This window comes from Metarhizium acridum (assembly GCF_019434415.1).
Source record: "Metarhizium acridum strain ARSEF 324 chromosome Unknown scaffold_276, whole genome shotgun sequence".
Classification (NCBI taxonomy): Eukaryota; Fungi; Ascomycota; class Sordariomycetes; order Hypocreales; family Clavicipitaceae; genus Metarhizium; species Metarhizium acridum.
The window spans coordinates 1,547,750-1,569,729 of NW_027094025.1; the positions used below are offsets into that span (position 1 = coordinate 1,547,750).

Genomic DNA, 21,980 nt, shown 5'->3' on the forward strand with positions numbered 1-21,980 from the left:
CATTGACCTGACCAAACCTCTCAGGGCTTCCATGGGTGGCTTCTAGTGGCTCCAGATGTCAATGGTTGCTCAAAGAAGCCCAACTAGTCCCGGGCTGTGGGGCCTCTCTCCGCCAGATTGGGACTGTTGTGGGTGGTTCAAGCTCGCCGGCTACAATTGGCCAGAGAATGGATGAACTGGAGTGACTTTGGTTCCCCGGCAACCACCAGACACGGTCAAAGTACACAAACCCTCCTCCAGCAATAGGAAAGAGACTTGTCGTGGTCATCCGGTTGCTATGTCCCAGTCTTATTGACCGCTTAGCCACACAACCGTCACTCAATTGTCGCTTCTCCTTGCACCCGCATCGACAATCTAGCATTGCTAACAGTCTTTTGGCATCTCGAGGAGCCCTTGCCAATATCTCATCGTCGGCTCGCTCTGGCTTTGCTTCACGCGAATGCTATATGCTTGTACTGAATGTGAGCAGGAGATTGATCCCTTTCTTTGACGTCTTGCTCCACGTGTGCATCCGCTACTCTGCCAGCAAGCTGGACCGGAGATGACCAGTTCCCCATTCAGGGTTATTGAATCATGAATAACAGTATTTCTCACACGTCGATCTGAATCCAGGCTCCCGTTGGCGATTCCTCCACTGCTACCGCCAGCATTGACGACCACACCATCCCTTCGATACGCCATCCACCACGCAGCGATATTTTGATTCATCGCACGGCAATCTCCTCTCTACTTAGCAGCCATGGCCCATAGGTTGGCTGCGGCCAAAGGCGGCGTCGACCTCGAGGCTTTGTCTCCTAGAGATGCCAATGCCCAGCGATTGCCCAAAACCACCGAAAACAAAGTGAAGACTGCCGCACAGCTTCGGGCCGCCAAGGACAAGGAGCATCCTCCGCCTCCCCCTCCAGAAGTCTTCGAGCCATGTAGTTCCGACCGCCCGGAGGGGGCTACATATCAAGTTGGCAAATTACTGGGAAAAGGGGGTTTCGCCCTTGCCTACAGCGGCCTGCACGTGGCAACCAAGCAAAAATACGCTTTGAAAATTGTCAAAAGTAAAATGCCTCCCAAGATGGAGCAAAAGGCAAGTAGTCATTTGATGACACACATTCAGACTTTGCTGGGAATAGCTGGCCTAACAGGCTCCGTGTTCAGTTCCAAACCGAGCTTCAAATACACTCCAAAATGAAGCACAAGAACATTGTGCAATTCTTCCGAGCCTTTTCCTTCAACAACTGCACTTATCTTGTGCTGGAGCAATGCAACAATGGCTCACTAATGGACATGGTCAAACGCCGGAAAGGACTCACCGAACCCGAGGTCCGTTTCTACTCTGTTCAGATTACCGGAGCAATCAAGTACATGCACGCCAAGGGGATTATTCACCGTGACTTGAAGATGGGCAACATCTTTCTCGACTCTCACATGAATGCCAAGATTGGTGACTTCGGCTTAGCTGCCTTGGTGGTTACTGGTAGGGACATGCAGACCATTCGCCGAACCACACTTTGCGGAACCCCCAACTACATTGCCCCTGAAATTTTGGAAAAGGGCAAGAAGGGTCACGATCACATGGTCGATATCTGGAGCTTGGGCATTATCATGTACGATTCCTGCTCGACGGGATTCGGCTTGATCGTAGTACATTTCACTAACTTCATCCAGGTTCGCTATGCTTACATCAAAACCCCCTTTCCAATCATCAACAACAGATGAAATTTACCGCCGAGCCAGGGAAAGAGATTACGAGTGGCCTACCGGCGATTCGACTCAAAAGTTCATTAGCCAAGAGGCCAAGGATCTGGTTGCCACCATGTTGGAGGACGCAGACCGCCGCCCCGAGCCGGATGACATTATCCTACACCCTTTCTTCACCTCGGGCTACATGCCCACCGACATTGACATGAGCTATCGTCTCCGAGAACTGCCGCCTGAGCGCGAGGAGTTTTATGTCGCCCGAATGAGCAGCGCCTTGCAGACTACTTCTTATCGAAATCTAAAAGAAATGTGCATCGAAAGTGGAATTGGCCCTTGGGTTGATGTAAAAGTCATCCACTCGCAAGTTTGGAAGGAAATGGCTCAAGAGGAAAAGGTTGGCCTGACGCCTACGATCCCTCTTGCCGAGAACGTGGTTTACCGACCATTTGACGACTGGCTCAGAGAGCACATGCCCCAAAGGAGCAAACTTTCACATTCCGTTGGGCCTCACACTGCACAACCAGTAATCATTTCCGAAGAGCCTCCCACCACTGCACAAAAGGCTCCTCTAGGATTGCTAAGACAGCCTCCCCAGAGCTTTGCTGCTCAGCAGCGTGCTCAAAACAGGCCTACGGCAACCTCTTCAACAATCAAATCGAACCCTCCTGTAGATCCTGCCTTGACGACAAGCCAAAGTGTACGAGGAACATCACGGCGGGAAGCTATTCGGGAAACAGCCTCAAAGGTGTCCTCAGAGGGCACCCTCAAGAACGTGCGAAGCTCTGCCCGGACAGCTCTACCATCGGCGCGGTCAGCCCCAAACCTTCAAGTATCTGAGCGAGCAGCCACTATGACATCTGCCCCTCTGCAACCACTTAAAAGATCAAATTCACAATCCATTCGAGCGACCACTCTTTTTGCCCCATCCGAGAGAACCGAGATTATCGTAGGCTCACGGCCTGACATTATTCTCGAACGATTGAAGAAGCTGCAAACGGAACTAGAGCGGTCATTGAATTCCCGTACAATGGCAATCATTTCTTCCAAATCTGTCACACCTCCCCACCCTCATGTGGTTGTTAAATGGGTTGACTATACCAACAAATTTGGTCTTGGCTATATTTTGAACGATGGCAGTGTTGGATGTGTACTAAGGGATATACCCACGACTGAGGGCAGCAAGACGGCCATGCTACCTCCTGCCGGTATTTTCATCCGAGGCGCTGAGAGGCACATACTCCGTCGGGAAGACAAATCATACTTGGACAGAAACCAACCAGTTCCTATGACAGAAGCAATCAAGTTCTTTGAGAACAATGGCGAAGGCGGCCTGTCTGAAGTTAATGTTTCACCCGAGCAGTTTAGGGTGTCTATCAGCGAGGACGGCACAGCTGGCAAGATGAACCCCGGCAAAGATATCTACCAGCACCGTAAGCGAGAGAGAATTATTCTCTGGAAGAAGTTTGCCAATTACATGATTGCCTATGGAAGAGATGAAAACCTTCCGGTTGAAGAGAGCGAAGGGCAAGGGGTTATGTCACCGGGGGCAAAGGGCACAATGGCAGAGCTGGTAACGTTTTACCAGAGGTTTGGAGACGTTGGTTGTTGGGTGTTCTGTGACGGACATCTTCAATTCAATTTCCCCGACCACACCAAGATAGTGCTTGATGCTACCGGAACCTGGTGCCATTTCTGGCATCTCCCACAAGACGCCGCTGAAAGGTTAGCGTCGACGGGCACAATCGGCGCAGCCGCTCTAGACGATCGCGCAACCCTCTCATACCCTCTGCAGACCCTGCTCAACTTCCAAAGCAAGTCGTCTACCCGCTCAGCCAGCACTCGCAAACGACCCGAGATTGACCCCGAGGTCCAAGGTATTCCCGCCGCCAACGACTTTCGGCGCAAGGTCGAGTTCATCAAGAATGTCGTCAAGGAATGGGTTGCCAACGGTGGTCTTGGAAACAGCTCCATGAGCCGAGAGTCCCGCTTGCGATGGACCGGTTACAGAGAGCTCGTCAACACAACGATCCCTCAGAAACACGTCTGGGTCACGATTGGCGCTCGCTGGGGCGACCAGCGCTTGTCAACTCTCGTTGACCCACGGAAGCCCTGGGAATTGGGTGAAGAGGAAGTCGACGGCTCCAAGAAGTAATTCACCTCATGACTCGAACTGAAAAAGAGAGAGAAAGGGCCAGCCAACCACCTCTTTGTGTTTCATACGGCCAACAGTATAAACAAGTGGAGTCGCAAGTGTGAAGCTTGCCGGTAATATCTTTTGGGGGATGCCTCTATTTCTGCCTTTTTCATTTCTGATTTTTCTTTTTTTGGCTGTAGCGAGCTTGGCCGGCGTTGACGGATCACTTTTGTCATGGCGTACGCGGGACATGAGACGATCAATGATGACCCTGTGCTTTGTGCGTGTTGTTTTCTCTCTTTTTTTTTCCTCTTTCACACCGTAGTCGAAACTGTGGGCTAGAAGCTCGGGGGTGGGATGGTGAAAACCGGGGTTTGAGTCGAGATACCTGCCTGATCCGTACCCTCCTTTAATGATTATTACGTTTACTTGTGACATTTCATGGTGTTACGCCCAATATAATATCGCGTCTTGTACCATTATATGGAGCATCATTGTCCCGTCGTAAGTGTCACCTGGACTGTGTCGTTGCTCTCGCGTCTCCATCTGCTACTCGTGGGGTAAGGTAGTTGACAAGAGACGGGAAGTTTACAGGGCCAGTCACTACAATCACCACAGAGGGGCACCATGTAGTTAATCTAGTCCAAGGCTAATATTATTACGCCGGCCGCCTATATATGCAAAGGGTAATGCAGCACCACACGCCAGCCACGCCCTGTCCCATACACAGCCTACTATTTATTATCTCTAATCGCCAGCGCCCCCCCATCCAAGCGGTAAAGCCGCAACCCGAAATAAAAAGGGCGGGAAAAAGCACCTAGGCTCCATGCCACCATCGCTTCGGGCACGCCAAGGTGAATAAAGAACAGGAAGCAATTAGTAATGTTGTTCGTACAAGCACCCCGTTCGTGTCATATTTGGAAAAAGACGGGGAAAAAAAAGACACCACATAGCAATGAAAGGTACACCAATGAACATTTAGTGCTCCACCATTGGACGAGAAATGAGACGCTCTTTTCATGACGCAAGTTATTATTATTGTTGTTGTTTTCATGCGTCTGAGTAGTAGCCGTCGGTTTGGGCGTGGCTGGGAGGAACGGCCCAGCCGCCGGGGGCGCCGACCACGTTCTCCCGAGAGCCAAAGTAGGCGGATCTGGCGCGCTTTTCGCGCTCAAACTCGGCCCACCGCTTCATGGTGATCTTGCTACTGTCGAATTCGCCCTGGTACTCGATGCCGCCCTTCTTGACCTTGTCTCCTGCCGTCTTACGCGTGTCGCCCCATGAGAAGTCGTCAAACTTCCAAAAGGCATATGTCGGGAGAACAAAGTTCCAGATGGGCAGGGAAACCAGGTAGATCAGCATCCAGACGACATAGGACCACGAGTGGGCCGTGACCAGGATGAGGAGACCGGGAAGACCTAGAATAAGAGCAAGCAAGACTAACGGAATGATTTGCGGAGGTGAGTGGATAATAGAGGTGATGACTGCAAACAAAAGTTAGCCCCCATGTATTCCTTTGAGGTGCATTCATGTGGCAATGACGACGCGGTCCATGGTACTTACCAACATAAAAGGTAAAAGCAATGGCGGCTGGCAGCACCAGCGTGCCGACGAGTTCAACAAAGACAACAAACTGCATGCTGAAGCAGAATGTACCGCACAAGTCTCGAACCAGAATAAGCTCCATAAGGTTGTGAACAGTCGAGTTGATCCAGCGACGTCGTTGAGAGAGCAGAACCATGAACTTGTCGGGTACAGTCGTTTTGCAAACAGCCTGGGGTACAAACACCTGCTTTCGCTTGGGGAACGTGCGCAGCATCAGAGTCGTCAAGTAACGATCCTCACCAAGCAGGTACAGGTTCTTCTCGTGCAACGTTTCAACCACGTTCTCCGAGTAGTGCTCCACAACGTCGGGGTTGGCGAGAATAGGCACCCAGTAGTTCTGGCCGCCCTTGGGGGCCTTGATACGGTACATGCAGAAACAACCGGGCAAGCAGGTGACACCACCAAAGACGGACTCAAACGACTTGGCCAAGTGGTGGGAGATGAAGTACTCAAACACCTGGATAGCGGTAACCCAGCTGTCTCGCTTGTTTGCAATCTTGGTCTCACCACACAGACCCATGATCTCGGGATCCTTAACCATGGCAGATACCATGTGTGTCAAGCTGTCAGGGAACACCTTGGTATCGGCATCGACCATGAGCACTATTTCATAGTAGTCGGGTGAGATACCAGTGACCTTCCAGAGACCGTTGAACATTTCGTATTCGAGTTCCGTCATTCGCTCGTCAAACATGACCTTTTGGAGGAAGGACATGAGGATGATTTGACTGTCTCGCTTGCCGCGGTTACCAGGCTTGGCCTTGTCGGCCTCGTCTGGGGTGCCGCACTTGACAATCAGCATCATGGGCACACGCTGCTGCTTCTCCACAGGGATACGGCTCTTGTTGCCGTAGTCGTAGAAACCGCAATAGACCTTGGCCATGTTGTGACGCTTCGAGCCGCTGGCAACAGCCACATAGGAAAATGACTCAACCATGTCTGGAGGAGTCGCATGGTCCTTCATCATGCCCAAGCAGACATCGGGGGTAGAGACAGCTTCACCCTTGCCCTTGATGATACCGTCGCAAATAACAACGATAGCCTTGTGGCTGTTGGGGTAGTCAGTCATAGCAATAGAATCGAGTGTGGTCCGAATGCCCTCTTCGCCTTCCGAATAAGCCGTAACCAGGCACATTGTGTGAGCCAGGGGAAATCCAAAGGGCATCCAGTCAGATGGTGGCTGGGGGACAACTGAGTCGTGAATGAATCCAGCAGGACCGGGGCCATCAGAGGGGCTGGCAGCGCTCGAGTAAGGATCGGGACGCAAGAAGCTGGCTCGGCTATCGTTGCCTTGTCGGTAGATGGAATTGGGATTGAGCAGAGCACTTGCGGGACCTTGGCTAGACATGGTGGTGGGCAGACGTCTGGCTCCGGTTGGACGATCAGATCCGTAGACGGCAGAGAATCGAGACGTTGTGGGCAGGAAAGACGAGCCTCGCTTGCTCGTTCTATCGGAAGAGCCCATGGCAGAGCTACCAACATCGCCGGGCAATCGAGCGGGAGCGCGGTAAATGTCCTCGGACCAATCCTCAATCTGTTTGGCACGCTTTCTTCGATCTGAGCTTTGCGACGTCTTGGAGGCTGCGTATTTGCGGCTGATGAACCACTGGAAAATCAGGGCCAAGACAAAACGGGTTCCGACGACGGACAGAATTAGAATAAGAGCGCAGTAAAGAACAACCTTTGAAGCAATGCAACCGACAGTCTCAGTATCAACGAAACCAACTCGAGTGATTTCCTCGAGGCATTGAGCAACCTGCTTATCGCCAGGGGACTGGAACATTCGGGTGACATCGCGACCACGGATGGCCTTGTTGACTGCGCTATCTTGGTCTCGCAAAACCTTGAATCGATCAGGGACACTAATCTCGCTCTCGTTGAACCAGTTGAGTAGGTTGAGGTCCAGAACGCTGCCGGAGTAGACAACCAGGTTACGAGAGCTATTGCGAATATCGTCCCAGGTGAAGTAAACATCAGCAGCTCCCTTTAGACCAACGTAAAAGGCATTTCGGGCGTTGGCACTCGTGTGGCAAGCATAGCCCAAGTAGTATGGGTTGGTGAAGTTGGGACGACTAGATCCGTCTTGGTTGAACGTAGTGCAGGGGAAGTACCAGGCCAATTCATTGTCCGAGTTGGTAGGAACGTCGGAGCCCGGGGCTTTGTTGATGAGACCTTTGCAATGGCCGTTGACATTTTGGAAGAGAAAACTTCCATCCTGTCCTGAATGTTTCTCGGGCAAGTCGAACAAAACGTTGGCACCCGTGCCATCTTGTCGTAAGGGAATACCTTCAGCCGGAGGATGATGCGAGGTGGACAGATCGTAGGCGACACCGTGAAAGATCATGTAGCCACCCGTCACCTTGTTGACCCTCAATCGCTCGGGAGGTGCACTACACACAGTAGCAGTGAAACCAAAGGTGAGAAAACCAACAATGGCCATGATGACAAGAATGATGCTGATGAGGCCCATCTTCTCTCGCCAAGCTCGGCGCTGAGCCTTTGTGGGCTTGCCGCAGCATTTCAACATGAAGTCAGGACACCAGAATGTCACAATGGCACAGTAAACGTTCCAGGCACTCGGAGGTCTAATCTGTTCGGCCGTGGCAGGGTTCTTGCGCGACTTTCTATGCCTAGTTTCCTTGGTGATCTTGCCAGACTTGCTGCGGCGCGGGCGCGACTTGACACGGGTATTGCCCTTTTCTTGGTCATCGCCGCTCATCTTACGACTGCGGTGATGGCGCGGCGGAGAGCTATCGGCAAAGCTTCCGTGGGTTTGTGAGCCCCCCGATGGCTCGGTGGATACGTCGACGTTTTCCAAGATGGGATCGTTGCCGGTGGACGAGGGCATGGTCTCCATGTTGGCTGCATGCTTGTGATAGTGGTAATTTCTGTGGTCCTTGTCAATCCTGTTGCGCTCTGGTCGAATCAGACTCCTTTTGCGGGTAAAGGGTTGGTCTGGACTGTGCGGCGGAGGCGAGGCTGTAGGATGCGTCGGTGACAGCGGGAGAGTCTCTGTGTTGGCATGAGGGTTCGAAATGGTCTCGGCGTAAGAGGATACGGATTTCCCACGTTCATGTCCTGCTCTTGGCACAGATTGAAAGCCAGTCTCGATGTCGTTGGGGCGAGGGCGTCGCGAAGGCGAATTTCGATAGACGTTCCGATGTTCGTAGACCGGGCTGCCGCCCGGTCGCTCAGGGAGAGACATGATTCTGAAGGGAAAAATGTCAGGGCAAAATTACGGAAAGAATGCAATACTGCAGGTGCCTACTTACCAAGCTAGATGGGTTTGCCGAGGTCAGGACCTCTTCAAAAGAGCGTATACCAAGCAGACAGCAGCTTCAAGGAGACGGTATCAACGAATTGTAGCTAGGCAAACAAAAAGGTTGTGTTCCCACGGCAAGGAGAGGCGACCAAAAAAGGACGCCGAACTCCGGTTCCGAGCGCCTGTAGTCAAAGGCGGTTTCACAAAAGTGCAAACTCGTCCCGTCAAGCCCCAAGTCGCAAATAAAGAAAAAAAAAAGAAAAAAAAAGTAGTAGTTCGAACCGGGGGACGGCCTACTAGTGATTCAATCCAAGACGTGGAAAAAATAATATAAGAGCAAACGAAAGAATCGATGGTCGAGAGCAGAGAAAACGAAGGCGAGGAGAGCGTCCGAGGCAACAGGACGATCCGAAGCAGAAGGTCAAGACCGTTTGTTGTTTGTCTTCCTTGGCGTCCGTGGCCCCCCAAAATAAGTTAGAATAACAAGAAACGAGCGATCACCGGGGGATGGACGTGGTGGTGGAGAGGCGGTGCGTTGCCGTGGCCAAAGGAGAAGTTTATTAACAGGAACAGGGAACAGGGAGTCAGTTGAGAGCAGCGAGGGAACGAGGGACGAGGGCAGCAGAGACAGGAGGAGGGGACGGGCGACCGAGTATTGCGGGCCCCTGACTGGCTGGCGCGGGTGCAGGGTGCTGGTGCGGGAGACGGGCCACTGGACGTGCAAAACGAAAAAGATCAAATAAAATGGAATAAAATAGAGCGTCTGGTAAAGTTTGTAGTTTTTCGCGGCGGAAAGAGATGATGCTGGACAAAGTGCAAATGCGCAGTCTGGAGATGGGTGCCCGAGGTGGTTGCGGCCGGCCTGCCGATACCACAGCAAACCATCCAAGGCTTCTTCTCTTGTCAGCAGCTGACTTGGGTGTGCCGTGCTGGTGCGTCTGCTCCCGATTTCTGCCCTGCACACGCCAACCAGGAATACGTGTTGATGCAACTACGCCGTCGGTCCCTACGTCCCTACATGTACATATTATTGTCATGCGGAGGTGCGAATAAACCGCCCTCACACCGTCGTCGTGGCGCCATCTCCCCCCCTTCAGACAGTGCAGCCAAGCACCCGGCCCAAGGGCACAAACAAGATGCCCCCGTGTTTCCACTCGAACCACCATCATGGCAGCAATGCAGAACATTGAACGCACCAGTAACGAACGCACCAGTCGATTCTTTGAACTCGCAGCCGGGGACTTTTGGGCTCCGTGTCCCAAGACTCCAAGAACTCCAAGTCACCCAAGCTTCCCCCTGGCGAAAAGGGACCAGCCGACCCAAAGTACACCGCTGGTCACCATCGGTGGTGCCATTCCACAGCCTGCACCGGCGGCTCCTAACAAGTGGTACTTCAAGTGTACCCCCTCGACGCTAATGCCTCCCCCCCTGGGCTCGACTCGCCGCCGCCCCTGTTGTCCAGTCGACGAAGGCCACAGGTTAACTGACCTTTTGCCAACTAATGCGCACGCCACCGCACCCACCACACACACCACACACCACACCGCACCGCACCACACTGGCGAGGCTTTCTCGTTACCCGGCACCGGCTCGTAAACCTTCGAGGCGCCAGTGGCGTCTCAAAATACGGCATGCCGAGAACCGTGCCTGGCGTCTACCTTTTCCCGTCGTGGTCAATCGGCCCCAGCCCGGCATGGCCCGGTTCGTGCCCTCCATCCGCCATCACCAGTTGCTCCCGCATACCATGGTGATGACTTCGCATCGTGGTCATGCACATACTTCCGGCCTGTCGCCGTGCATCCCGCTCTTCCTCTCTCCCATTACGTAGATGAAGAGCGGGAGTGTCGAACGTCGATCAATCCCGATGTCGAATCCAGCCTTAATTATGGTCATCATGTCGAGCTCAATGCGCATTTTGCATTCAATTTGATTTTGCTGCGTAGTCTGCATAATAATAACCCCTGTTGCTAATGGCTAAACACAAGAGCTTCGTATCATGTTTGTCAAGCCTCGCATATGCTTATGGTTAATGGATCACGGTGCCAGCTGAGAACTTGACCTGTTGCACTTTTTTTTCCGAGAGTTCCCAACATACGATGCGACTCCATGAATAATCGGCAAGCACCAGCCAGTTGGTACCATACATAGCATCTCCAGATGCCGTATCTACGCACGCGAGGCCAATGCACGCGTCATAAGGCTTTTGCTTCCATTCTTCCTGCTTAAAGAGAAAGGTCGGGTATGTCATTGATTCTCCCTGCTCAATATAACTATTTTACAGAGTACACCCTTTTTTAGGGCCTTTTACTTGTCTCACGGTCTGGAATGGGGGAATCTAGACGCCGTGAAACCTGCAGCAGAGTGTCGCACGACTAGCTATTTGCCATTCTAGTACTTGACCCTTTTGCTTCGCATGCGGACGTCAAGACTTTATCCTCCACTTGGCTCGTCGTCGTCATTTTGCCGTCTCCCAGCGTCTCTTTCTCTCTCTTCCCCCCTCCTCTTCCCTCCGCATAACGCTCTATTTGCGGTCATACTTTGATGTGGCGGCGAACCCAGCCTCGTGGGCTTGTGTTGCGTCTTGCCGCATGGTGTTGCCCAGGCAAGATTGGCACTCTGCTGTGCTACTCCGTACAGCGCAAGAGTTGATTGATCAACGAGCATCCAGAAGACTGTCAACATGTGAAGTTGTCGTTGGACCCCCACACTGGAACACACCTATTGCAGGGTTCTACCAGTTATTGCATGCCATCGTCACTGTTGCGGGTGTTTGACCTTGCTCGGCAAATCACTGTGGATATAAGACGAGATAGAAGACGTCGCCAAATAGATCGCACCGCCGGGAACCAATTGATTGTACAAAAAAATGAAGCGGTAATTGATGGTTATGCCGTGTAATTCAGTGATTGAAGACCATAATCAATCGAGCACACATCAAGTCCTCACGGCGACCGAGCAATACGTACCATGTATACTCAGCCTCATCAATGGGCTGGCAGCTGTGTTCATCACGAACGGAGTAAGCGACTGTCGTTTCGTGCTCGACACGGCTGGGGAACGCAACTATTGTCCATAGGACGCTGTCAGTCCCAACGTACACCGCTGATGCCGGTGGCACAATTGTATGACTCGACGCATTGATTAGTTAATTAAGACTACGCCGTACTGCCGAAACCCGACGTTAGTGATACACCCTTGCCTTAGAGGCAAAGGAAAAGAACTTGCATGTGTGTACGGAGTAACGCCCGATTGAAGGGATGACAACATTCCATCAGCACGGCCCGCTTTAGAGGCCACGGCTAAGAACACTATGCTTTTGACCGGTCCAGCTAGGGCGAACACAACCAGGGCTGCAAAACTGTGTCTGAGTGCGAGAATCTAGCCATGTTGTAAAGGCACAAGGAAGAAGGATACGTGTAGATGCGATAAATGGCTGGCAAATCACATCCACCAACCGCCATGAGCCGAGTCTGTCCGGTTCACCATGTCAGCAGTAGTAAGAAAAAAAGACGACGACCATACCCTAGACTCACAGCAGCCGGCAGCGGCTCTGCAATTGTCGAGAGTCCCACAACTCAAATGTGATAGAGGCTGGAAATAACTCTGGTAATCGCGTGGTTCATGGTGATTTGCGAAAAGGGTCCAGGGACCGGAAGGCCGGGGTGCATACAATGACGGGTTGCTTTCTTCAGAGCCGTAGTAGTTTTCCCTGCGGCGAACCGGACGGCCCGGTCAAGGGATTTTGGTTTCATTGCAGCTCAAGTCGAACACGTGCAGACTAGGACTGCTCAGGAGCTCTTTTATTCACACCTGGAAGCTTGGCTTCTGCCTCATGTTTGTGCTAAAGAAATGAAGGTTTGTAGGCCAAGCAACGTCACAATCGTGTCCATCAACTCGGCCACAACCCTGAAACTCCACAACACAACATGGAGCACGGAGTACCAAGTACCCCATGTCCATTACATCTTCCAGAGACGACGATTTGCTCACAGTCTTACTTTTGTTCCTGCACAACGGCACGTGTCTCATGTATGTGCTTGTCTGTGCTAGCAGACGGGAGTTTAAGTAGTCCGTGCCTCTGCATTCCAAAACCACACACCAGGAAAAAAACCTACGCGTGTATTCTTGTATTCTTGTGGGACTGACCGCTGACATAAACGTACCACATGTATGTAGTATTAGCCAACATTACAGAGATAAAGTAGTAACCACATGGTACGGTGGATCTCGCCGAGTTCGGTTATTTTAGTCGTCTCGTTCAGCGGCGGATGTCCAATCTGTGATTTTGCTATGCATATAGCATGGTGGAGAGCGCTTAGCAAACAAGGTTGAATGGTCTTGTTCAGCGGCAAAACTAGTCGCTGACGGGTAGCTGATTCTCCAACTGACGACGAGAAAACTCGTTGCTAGTGGGAATATTTCTGGGTAGACACGCATGGTTAGCCAGCGGCTACAGCAAGTAGTTCAAGGGCAAATTACCATTTCTTTTCAGCCTCATTCCAATTGTGAGGTGGCGAGACTAGGACTATTGGTTGCCTGCTTTTGGCCAAGGTCTCGCCTCCGCCCTGTCAATCTGAGCATGTCCTGGAGTGTCCTGTTGTCGCTTTTTGAAACCAAATCCAGATCTCAGCCGCGACGCCTCACCGGGCAGACTGACAGTTGACGGCAGTCGCCCGGGCTGATGAGGCAGAGGCGCAGAGGCACAGCTGAAGTGAGGGACATTTGGCCAATGACCCACAAACGTGCGTCGCCCATCTAACCATGGGAAGCCGTTGTGTACACACATACTCCGTGGTATTGTGGTTTACTCCGTACGGAGTATATGGGGCAATATCTGCCTGTCAATTGATTAATTTTAACAAGGGCCCATCAAAATGCAACTCGTTGCTGCCATCCACCACCCACCATGTCAACTGGTGCGGCTTCGCGAACAAGTGGACATGGAGTGTTATTAGTATATCCGCTGTTGCTGTTTCTGGCCTCTGTGGCTGCGGTGCCTTTCTTGACTTGGCAGTGTGCCGGCCTCCCACCGTTTCCGATGATGTGTCCTGCGATCGGCGTGAGCAAGTTCTTGGACGTGCCGTGTGACACCGGGAAAAAAGGGCAGAAGGAAAAAAAAAGGCGGTGTTTGAGCCTGCATGTTTCGTTCACGTCAGCAGCTTCTAAATTTGGCTCTGCTACCGAGTACTTCAGCATCTCCCCAGGTTTCTTTGAGTACATATGTAGCGTAAGAAATACACTCGCAGTCTTCTAATTCCCGTTTGAGTCTGAATCAACTTTGTATGCCGCACTCGGACCTTGCTCTGTGAAGCTCGGATGCTTCTACAGGTCCTTGCGATGGTCAGATGCCCTCCGGCCCGACATGGGGAGCTCGTGTTGTTTGGGCAGCCGGGAGCCCGCTCTTGGCTTTGGATATTGGTGCGGTCTGTGAAAGGTAGTGTGCTTCTCCCGGTTTGTCCCCGAAAATATGTCATCATTGTACATACCTGGTCGCGTTTGCGTGCTGGTCATAATATTGCATCGATATGTTGCGGCGACTGCCGGCGTGGGTTGCGGTTCAGGCATACTACAGTCTTTTCGGTCAGACTCAGCGAGATTACCGTCGTCAAGGGGCTGGGCTAGTGCCAAGCGTGGACCATGAAGTGTGAAGATGATCCATCCCGCCAGCTAGTACTATTCTCGGGTCTTGCTCCACCAGACGCAGAATGATGTGAAATATTGCCCTTTTGCCTCTGCCACCGGCAGCCTCCACCATCCGGAGTATTGTACGGAGTATGGAGTATGGAGTATGGTTCCTGTCCCCTTTGACAAGCGAGGGCTAAGTGCGTGGCCCTGGTCAGCTTGGTTCCCTTGGCTTGCAGGGGGCGCCCGTCGAGGTGTTTGCCTGTCGAGTTTTGGGCGGAGGCCAGCCTAGCAAAGCCACCCAAGGGCTGTTACTTGTTAGCACGGCATCAAGCAAGTACAAATGAGACACTCACGGCTGGCGATGAGCACAAGGCGCCGCCGTCGCCGTCGCTGCCGCCGCATCTCGCTCCACTACACACACCATGGCACGCATAGTCGGATGGGGGCTGGCTGCACAGCATCAGCAATGGCAGAAGAGTGTGCAGAGTGCCATGAATAGACGTGGCCTTTGGCTGTGCGCAACAGAGTGGGTGTCATGGGCGCCGTTCTGCATTGGCTACAACCGTGTCGTGAGGCGAGAGAGAGAAAGCCCAGATGCCCCGATGTGGCCGTGGTTGATCTGCGTTGGGCGTCGTCCAGATTGTCCCGGTCCAGCGGGCGCCCAGATGATCTCCTCGAGCATAATAAGCTCCTGTGTAGCTGGACCCTGGCCCCCTCCAACATTCAACGTCCTTGCCAAGGTTGGATGTGCGGCTAGCTTTGTCCCTGTCAGCTGGTTCTAGCGGGGGATTTTGAAAGCACATGTGCACCAGAATCAATCAATTGATGCTTACCTTACCGCCTCTGCCTGTAGCCCCCGTCCTTGGTGCTGACAGCCTGGGCTTGCTTTCTCGGGCAATGCTTGGCCTGTCAACTGGTCAACTGGTCCGTCTCGCCTGGGCGCCCACCCAAGGCACCCTGGCTCTCCCCCTTTGCCTCCGTCTCTGCCTGTGCCTCCGCCTGGCCCGGCGACTCCTCACCCTCGGATGGTGGAATTTTCTTCTCCATTGACGTCGTCTCCTAACCTCCCTCCACCGCTCTTCAGGGCTGCGGCCGGGTTAATTGTCTTGTTTTCTTATCCAGCTGCCTCCCTCCCTCCCCAGTCGACAGTTTCAACATCTCAACGTCCCTCGTTTGTCAATCTCAATCCTTGAATTCCCGTACCCGGTTGTGAGCTGCAGTGTTACGGAACCAGACACCCCCCCCTTGCGGCTCCACGCAGACACCTCCTGCGGCCCCGTGCAATTCCACCTCGTCAGACTCGACAAGGGGAATTTTTGTCTCTTTCAATTTGAGATACTACGTTGAAAGAACTACGTTGAAAGAACCGGCAACGACTGAGCGTCGCGGTAGCATCTTCCCGTCGTGGGTTGCTGCAATTCGAGAACCCGCCCGATTTGTCTATAGATACCACTCTCGCCGATTGCAACTGCATGTGCTGCTGGCAGGAATCAGGAGACCGACGACGAGTTCAACGACCGGCGACGTTTCTTTGACGACAGTCGTGCCATCGGCAATTCCAACCATGGCCGCCGTCAGTACCTCTCCGCCTCATACCATGACTACTTCCCACGGCGATCATCGCGATCACACTTCTCGGCATGGTTATGTATTGCCTCCCACAGACGCTGCCCCCAGAAAGACCGTCGACGCTCCCTCACTTGGGGGGGGCAGTGCTCGATTACGGGACACACCGGCCTCTCCTGTGAGGGTCAACTTTCATGCCGAGAACTGGGCTCAACCGTCAAATGCCAATATTGAACTTGCGAAGCCTCAAACTGCGCAATTTGGTCTTGTGCAAGACTCCTATAGTCATGCATCGTCGGCTTCCTCCATGGATGGATCTGAAATGATTCCCTTGTCCGAAACCTCCACCACCCGGCAGTCTCGACCGCCCACCGTTGGGCCCGTTCATCCGGACGTCGATGCGCTAGCAGCAAAGTTCGCCGACTCATCACTAGATCTTAGCCTCCCGGCCGCATCGCTCCAACGACTCGAAACGTCCACCATGAGCCCCAAGGATCGTGTCCGAAATCAAGATGTGAATCGAAACAGCCGCGAGTCCGACGACACAGCAAGCACCTCGCCGCAGCAACAACCGTCCGCCGAGTCGTCAGCTTCAACACGCGCGAGCTCCGTCTCCGGCGTCAACGATAATTCGGAGTACCCGCCGAATGGTGACTCGCCGGGAAGTTCCATCATCGAGGGAAACTTGCCCAGGAATCTGTCTGTTCCACAGTTCCAGTACCACCACCAACAGCAAGAACATCCTGCACGAGGTCCCAGCAGAGGAGCCGGCCAAATTCCGCCATCGTCGTCTTCCGATCTCCCGGAAAATGAGGGCCACATCAGGCGTCACCTGACACCCACGTCGGGATACCTCCAAAGAAACTCTCTCCCTCGACCTCAGTCGTCATATTCGACCCTTTCGGACTACAGCCCGCGCGGCAGATCCCCCAGCCTTCTGCCTGGCGGCTCTCACATGCGTCCTCCTTCTGTGCAGTCTCGCAAGTCTCCCGATGCGAGACCATCGTCGTATGCAGAACTGCTCAAGGTCCCGTACCCCCAGCAGGCTCCCCCGTCCTTCTCACTGGACAACTCGGATCTTCGAACCGTCATTGGGAACAATGCATCTCTTCTCAGCACCCAGAAAACACTGGAAATGTATCGGCAGAATGTGAAGAAGACAACTTCTGCTTCCACCCAGTATTCTTTTGCCGTATTTCTCATCTCAACTGCACAAGAGCAAGGCCTAGATGTGTCGAACCCCAAGGTGAAAAAGAGCCCACGGCAGCCATTGAGGGATCTTGACAGCCCCATCGTCGAGGGGTCTGTGACCAACCCTTACGACCTGGTTCGCGAAGCCCGCCAGATCCTTCAGCGATTGGCAAATGGCGGGTATCCTTTTGCCCAATACTACCTCGCCGATGGCTACGCCTCTGGTCTCTTCAGCAAGGGTAAAGAAGACTACAACTCAGCTTTCCCGCTCTTCGTTCTCGCGGCTAAGCACGGCCACGCCGAATCTGCCTACCGCACCGCTCTGTGCTATGAATTTGGGTGGGGGTGCCGGAAAGACCCTGTGAAGGCTGTCCAGTTTCTCCGGACTGCCGCCTCGAAACGCCACCCGGGTGCCATGACGCGCTTGGGCAAGGCATGCCTTTCTGGTGATTTGGGCGAGAAGCGATACCGTGAAGGCATCAAGTGGCTGAAGCTTGCTGCTGAAGCTGCTGATTCGCAGTACAACGCTGCCCCTTATCAACTTGGCTGCCTGTACGAGACTGGGTACGGTGATGACATCTTTGCAGATGCGAGCTATGCTGCCGAGCTATTTACCCAGGCGGCAGACCTGGGTCACCCGGAGGCTAACTACCGAATGGGTGATGCCTACGAACATGGTCGGCTGAATTGTCCTCGCGACCCTGCCCTGAGCGTGCACTTTTATACCGGTGCTGCTGAACGCGGGCATGCGGCTGCAATGATGGGCCTCTGCGCGTGGTACATGGTTGGAGCTCCTCCTATTTTGGAAAAGGATCCAGAGGAAGCATACGAATGGGCACGACGATCTGCCGAGCTAGGTAAGACAGGCATACAATTGACCCCAGTCTGCGGAGTACGTTGACGAGTTGTGAAATTAATGGCATGTCTGGTATAGGTTTTGTCAAAGCTCAGTACGCCGTGGGATACTTTACCGAAATGGGCATCGGCTGTCGACGGGACATTCTCGAGGCCAATGTCTGGTACGTGAAAGCCGCCTCCGCTGGTGATGAACGAGCCAAGCAACGCATTGCCGTCATTGAAGCCGCTGTCAGCGGAGGAGGTACTCCCATGGACGTTGCACCGCCACGTGACAAGAAGAGCGGCAAAGACGACAAGGACTGTGTCGTCATGTAGGAGGGTTGTTGTGGCCGAGGGCTTTGGCGAGCGGAAAGAATAGATTGGCTACGAACAATGATTGCCAACGGCAAAAAAAAAAAAAAAAAAAAAAAACTACGACTGATATCAGCAACGATGCCTGGACTGGATACCCATACCCCTCCCCTACGTTTTATAGCAGGCGGCCGCGCTGCCCACAACCAGTTGGATTGCTGCTGGGAATAGCCGGAGACACTCGACATACACGTCATGGAATTATTTCATTCTTTTTTCATCATCATTTTCGTATATTCGAAACAAAATATCCCCAACGTGTTGCAAGGGTCTTGTATAGCGTTTGCGCGATTCCATGGCGCATCATCTGTACTGTACCCTGGATACATGGTTGGGCTAACTGATAGATGAGCGTTAATGGCGGAGGTCATCCCATGGACTTGGTCATTGACGACAGAAAAACCGTATTGGGCGAGGAAACAGCATAGAAACACGGGCATCTTGAAGAGGAGGTGGTTTTGAGGACTGCAGCGAAATTTTTGCGTCTGAATCGACGAGAATTGCTTTTTGGCGTGGAGTTGATTTTTTTCCTCGCGATTTCTTACCATCTTTCTTTTAGACGTCTCAGACGAATTGCTGATTTGTTTTTTTACATGTTGAGGAGGAAACGTAATATACCGGGAGGAGTAACGCTGCCGGGGTTGCGATATTGCCGCAATAGGATCCATTGCATATTGTTATTGCGTTGATTTGGATTCCACGGGGTTTGTTCTCATGTCGTCTTATTTTGAACGTCGTTGGCACTTTTGGTCAGAACCCCGTGATGAGGGAGTTGGGAGTTTTCTATATACTTTTTGCTATGCCGCAGCATATTTTAATATACTCTGTCCGAGACGGGACTTGTCATGGGTGGGCCGAGTCGTGGTGGAAGTGCTTGAATGCGGCTACAACTGTCGGCGATGTTGTCATGCCGGGTGCGACCTGGCCACAAGATTACATCACCGACTGTTTAGTTATGGGTGCTGGACACGAAACGGGTAGGCTTTGCCATGATACTGTTCGGCGACGTGTGCCCAGAGCCTTGTGTAGACGATTGTGACTGACGACTCTCCCGGGCACAACTTGTTGCTTTAGTCTGCCGTGCGAGCAGGCGGATGGATGAGCGAAGGGGGGCGCTGAACGGAAGGAAAAAGGTTAAACTTGCCCATTTACCTGAGTAATAGCTCAAGGGGGAAGAAGTGTCTAATCGATAAGATTCCATCATCCCATCTCACGCCATAGTCCTTTTCCTTGCGCCTTGTCTTGGCTTCAATGTCTACTAATTTTGCCTTCTTTTTTTGGGTCATCATTTTCTGGGGTAGCAGGGAACAGGATCGACTGGATTTTGCTATGGCGACAGCGTGCATTTCTACGTCTCACCTATGCGAGGGATAACAAGTGCGCTTCTGCCTGAAAGGGCAGTGGACTGAGCCAGCTCCGCCGGTTCATATTTGTGTTTGCCCTGCATGAAAACGGCTCGCTCGGATTCGGCGCATACATGCACAGATTGTCTCTTGTTTAGGGCCGAGGATGCAGGGAGATGGGTTCTTGGTGGTAGTTTTGCTCCGAATGTGTGCATGAGAGCAAACTGAGAAAGTACACGACGACGGACGCGCACAACAGCTCTCAATGCCAATGCAGATTCGTCACCCAGGCCCCGATCTTATCCCTCCCTCTGTGGCTCGTGTTGAATTCCGTGTATCCATGCACAACGGCATTGCATCACGGAGTCCATCTGGCCAACGCTTGCCAACGTTTGCCGGGTCTGGTCCCTAGACCCTTGAGCTGGCAGCAACCAACAACTGCGCTGACGACATGGGATCATGGATGATGCGTAGTTACAAGAAAAACGTGCGCGGCGCAAGCCATCAGGGGCCGTCCCGCCGCGACTGGGTGAGAGACATTTGGGGCTGGTGAGACACTTTTAAAGGCCGTTCAAGTGACTGGAAGTGATCCATAATTGCGTGCTGGTTGATTGGGCGCCGATCCTGCTACGCGACAGACTGTGATGAACGCGACGTCGGCAGTCGAGACGCGTCAATGTCATCTGAGCAAGCTGCAATTTCTGCACACGAGCTTGAGCGTTCCTCTGGGAGGCCGTGTGTAGCCATTGGCAGTCAACGAGCAGAGCATGGCCGTGGTCATGAATGCTTGTCAAAAGACGTATGCATCTCAAAAAACGAACGCAACCTGCTGACCGTTAGATATGACCAGACAACTTAGTCACGACTTGAGGTGTTTAACGCTTCAAGAATGATTGCACGGTAGCTGCACCCAGACTGGCACCTACATGAACACCCAAGCCTCGAGCCCAACATGATAAGCCATGTTGCATAACTGCATCGTCATTCGAGTCTTTTATCCATGCGCCAGACAGTCCCATCCACACATGTGAGATTCGACTGTGCCCTCCCTGGCGCTTTTCAGCGTAACCAGAACGAGCTAAAAGAGCTGCAGTTCTCAACCCTCCGGTTCAATATTCCCAATGATTCCCTCACAAAGGGAATACAAAGGAACAGAAATGGTCGTCGGATGTCACTAGGCACTCTATAGGAGGAGTTTGCAAGGGGGAGGGGGGCTGTTACTCCTGGCGATGGACCCAAGGGAGAAGGACAATGCGTCGATGGGGACGTCTCTTGTTAAAGGGAGGCCCTTTTCTTTGACGTCCTAACCTTCAAGGACTTTGTTTCTGAGGAAACCGATCTGGCTCAAAATACAAAGAGGGAGATCGTCAGAGACGATAACCGAACCCCTCTTCGACCAGCCTCCCCCCAAGCACCAAGACATTATGCAACTGCAGGGGCAAAGGAACTAGAGGAGCCCTTCTTGCATTTGATACTGGGGGAAAGCGCAGAAACGCATGACACTGTAATACTTTGCAGCTGGATTCTCCAGCACTACTCCGCAGCGAGAGCAAGGTAGTAGCTCATGGTTTGCGCGAAGGATGGGGGCCCCTTGATGCATGAAGCAATCTTTTCTTCTCCTCACTTTGGTTTGTGGGTAGAGACCCCCAATATTATAGTGCAGTTATAGCAACCGCAGAGGCCCGTGTAGGGTTCGTGATCTTGGGGAAGCCTGCAGCACCGGATCCGGATGGTTCGACTCCGTAGTCTGGGTATCGTGGGCATGCTCAACGTCTTAATTGCTGTGTTAACAAAGTGTGTCCTAACCCACAACTGCACATTGCTAACTCGTTTGGTTCGTGGGCTGTCGGTGGAAGAGACACACAGAGTAAAGCTTGCCCAGATGCACTCATACTAGGAAGCACGTTAGCCGCTGCGCCGCCTCTTTTACCAAGCGTGTAATTTCATCGACAATAATAGATCAGCTCGTGCAAGCAGTCGTGATGTGATGGCGGCAGGGCGGGAACACGGCCCTCCCGTCCATCGTCTCCACAAACAATATAGTTATCACTGTATTTGTGTCATGTCGTCCTGTCCGGGCAAGTGGGAACGCATGAAACGGTTCAGAAAGTCAAATACTGGTGCTGTACGGTTGCCAGGCAAATGCCAGCCTGGGAGGGGTAAAGAGGTGAAACGGACTTGTTGTGGCTTCGTTGTTTGGGAACAGCACAATGATGCTTGCTTTTTTTTCTTAGACAGGACAGTTCGTTGCAAGAGACACATCAGAACTATAACATGACCAAGCCTAGGACCGGGACCGGGGCCAGCTGCACGTCAACCGACACCGATTCGGATCTATCGGTATCGAAGGGAG

The 21,980-nt window shown here is 52.7% G+C and overlaps 5 protein-coding genes across 5 annotated transcripts; 2 read left to right on the top strand and 3 right to left on the bottom strand.

The window, feature by feature from the left end:
• Positions 1-281: 281 nt before the first annotated feature.
• Positions 282-3,844, top strand: CDC5_1 (Cell cycle serine/threonine-protein kinase cdc5/MSD2; the record flags this gene model as incomplete). The annotated part of the gene is made up of 4 exons (XM_066120455.1): positions 282-461; positions 613-1,078; positions 1,150-1,598; positions 1,660-3,844. The coding sequence occupies exons 2-4, from the start codon at positions 740-742 to the stop codon at positions 3,842-3,844; spliced, it is 2,973 nt and encodes a 990-aa protein (XP_065974743.1). The 5' UTR covers positions 282-461; positions 613-739.
• Positions 3,845-3,850: 6 nt separating this feature from the next.
• J3458_013464 (uncharacterized protein) lies at positions 3,851-4,264 on the bottom strand (the record flags this gene model as incomplete). The annotated part of the gene is made up of 1 exon (XM_066120456.1): positions 3,851-4,264. One exon carries the CDS (start codon positions 4,262-4,264, stop codon positions 3,851-3,853), a length of 414 nt encoding a protein of 137 aa, XP_065974744.1.
• Positions 4,265-4,876: 612 nt separating this feature from the next.
• CHS3_6 (Chitin synthase, class 3) lies at positions 4,877-8,636 on the bottom strand (the record flags this gene model as incomplete). The annotated part of the gene is made up of 2 exons (XM_007815662.1): positions 4,877-5,310; positions 5,390-8,636. The coding sequence occupies 2 exons, from the start codon at positions 8,634-8,636 to the stop codon at positions 4,877-4,879; spliced, it is 3,681 nt and encodes a 1,226-aa protein (XP_007813853.1).
• Positions 8,637-13,562: 4,926 nt separating this feature from the next.
• J3458_013466 (uncharacterized protein) lies at positions 13,563-13,913 on the bottom strand (the record flags this gene model as incomplete). The annotated part of the gene is made up of 1 exon (XM_066120457.1): positions 13,563-13,913. One exon carries the CDS (start codon positions 13,911-13,913, stop codon positions 13,563-13,565), a length of 351 nt encoding a protein of 116 aa, XP_065974745.1.
• Positions 13,914-15,101: 1,188 nt separating this feature from the next.
• Positions 15,102-19,123, top strand: CHS4 (Chitin synthase 4). The gene has a single exon (XM_066120458.1). It carries the CDS (start codon positions 15,883-15,885, stop codon positions 17,974-17,976), a length of 2,094 nt encoding a protein of 697 aa, XP_065974746.1. The 5' UTR covers positions 15,102-15,882; the 3' UTR covers positions 17,977-19,123.
• Positions 19,124-21,980: the final 2,857 nt, after the last annotated feature.

Bases quoted from the DNA above. Each gene is read 5' to 3' on its own strand.
- CHS4 (XM_066120458.1), top strand. From the start codon at position 15,883: ATGGCCGCCGTCAGTACCTCTCCGCCTCATACCATGACTACTTCCCAC.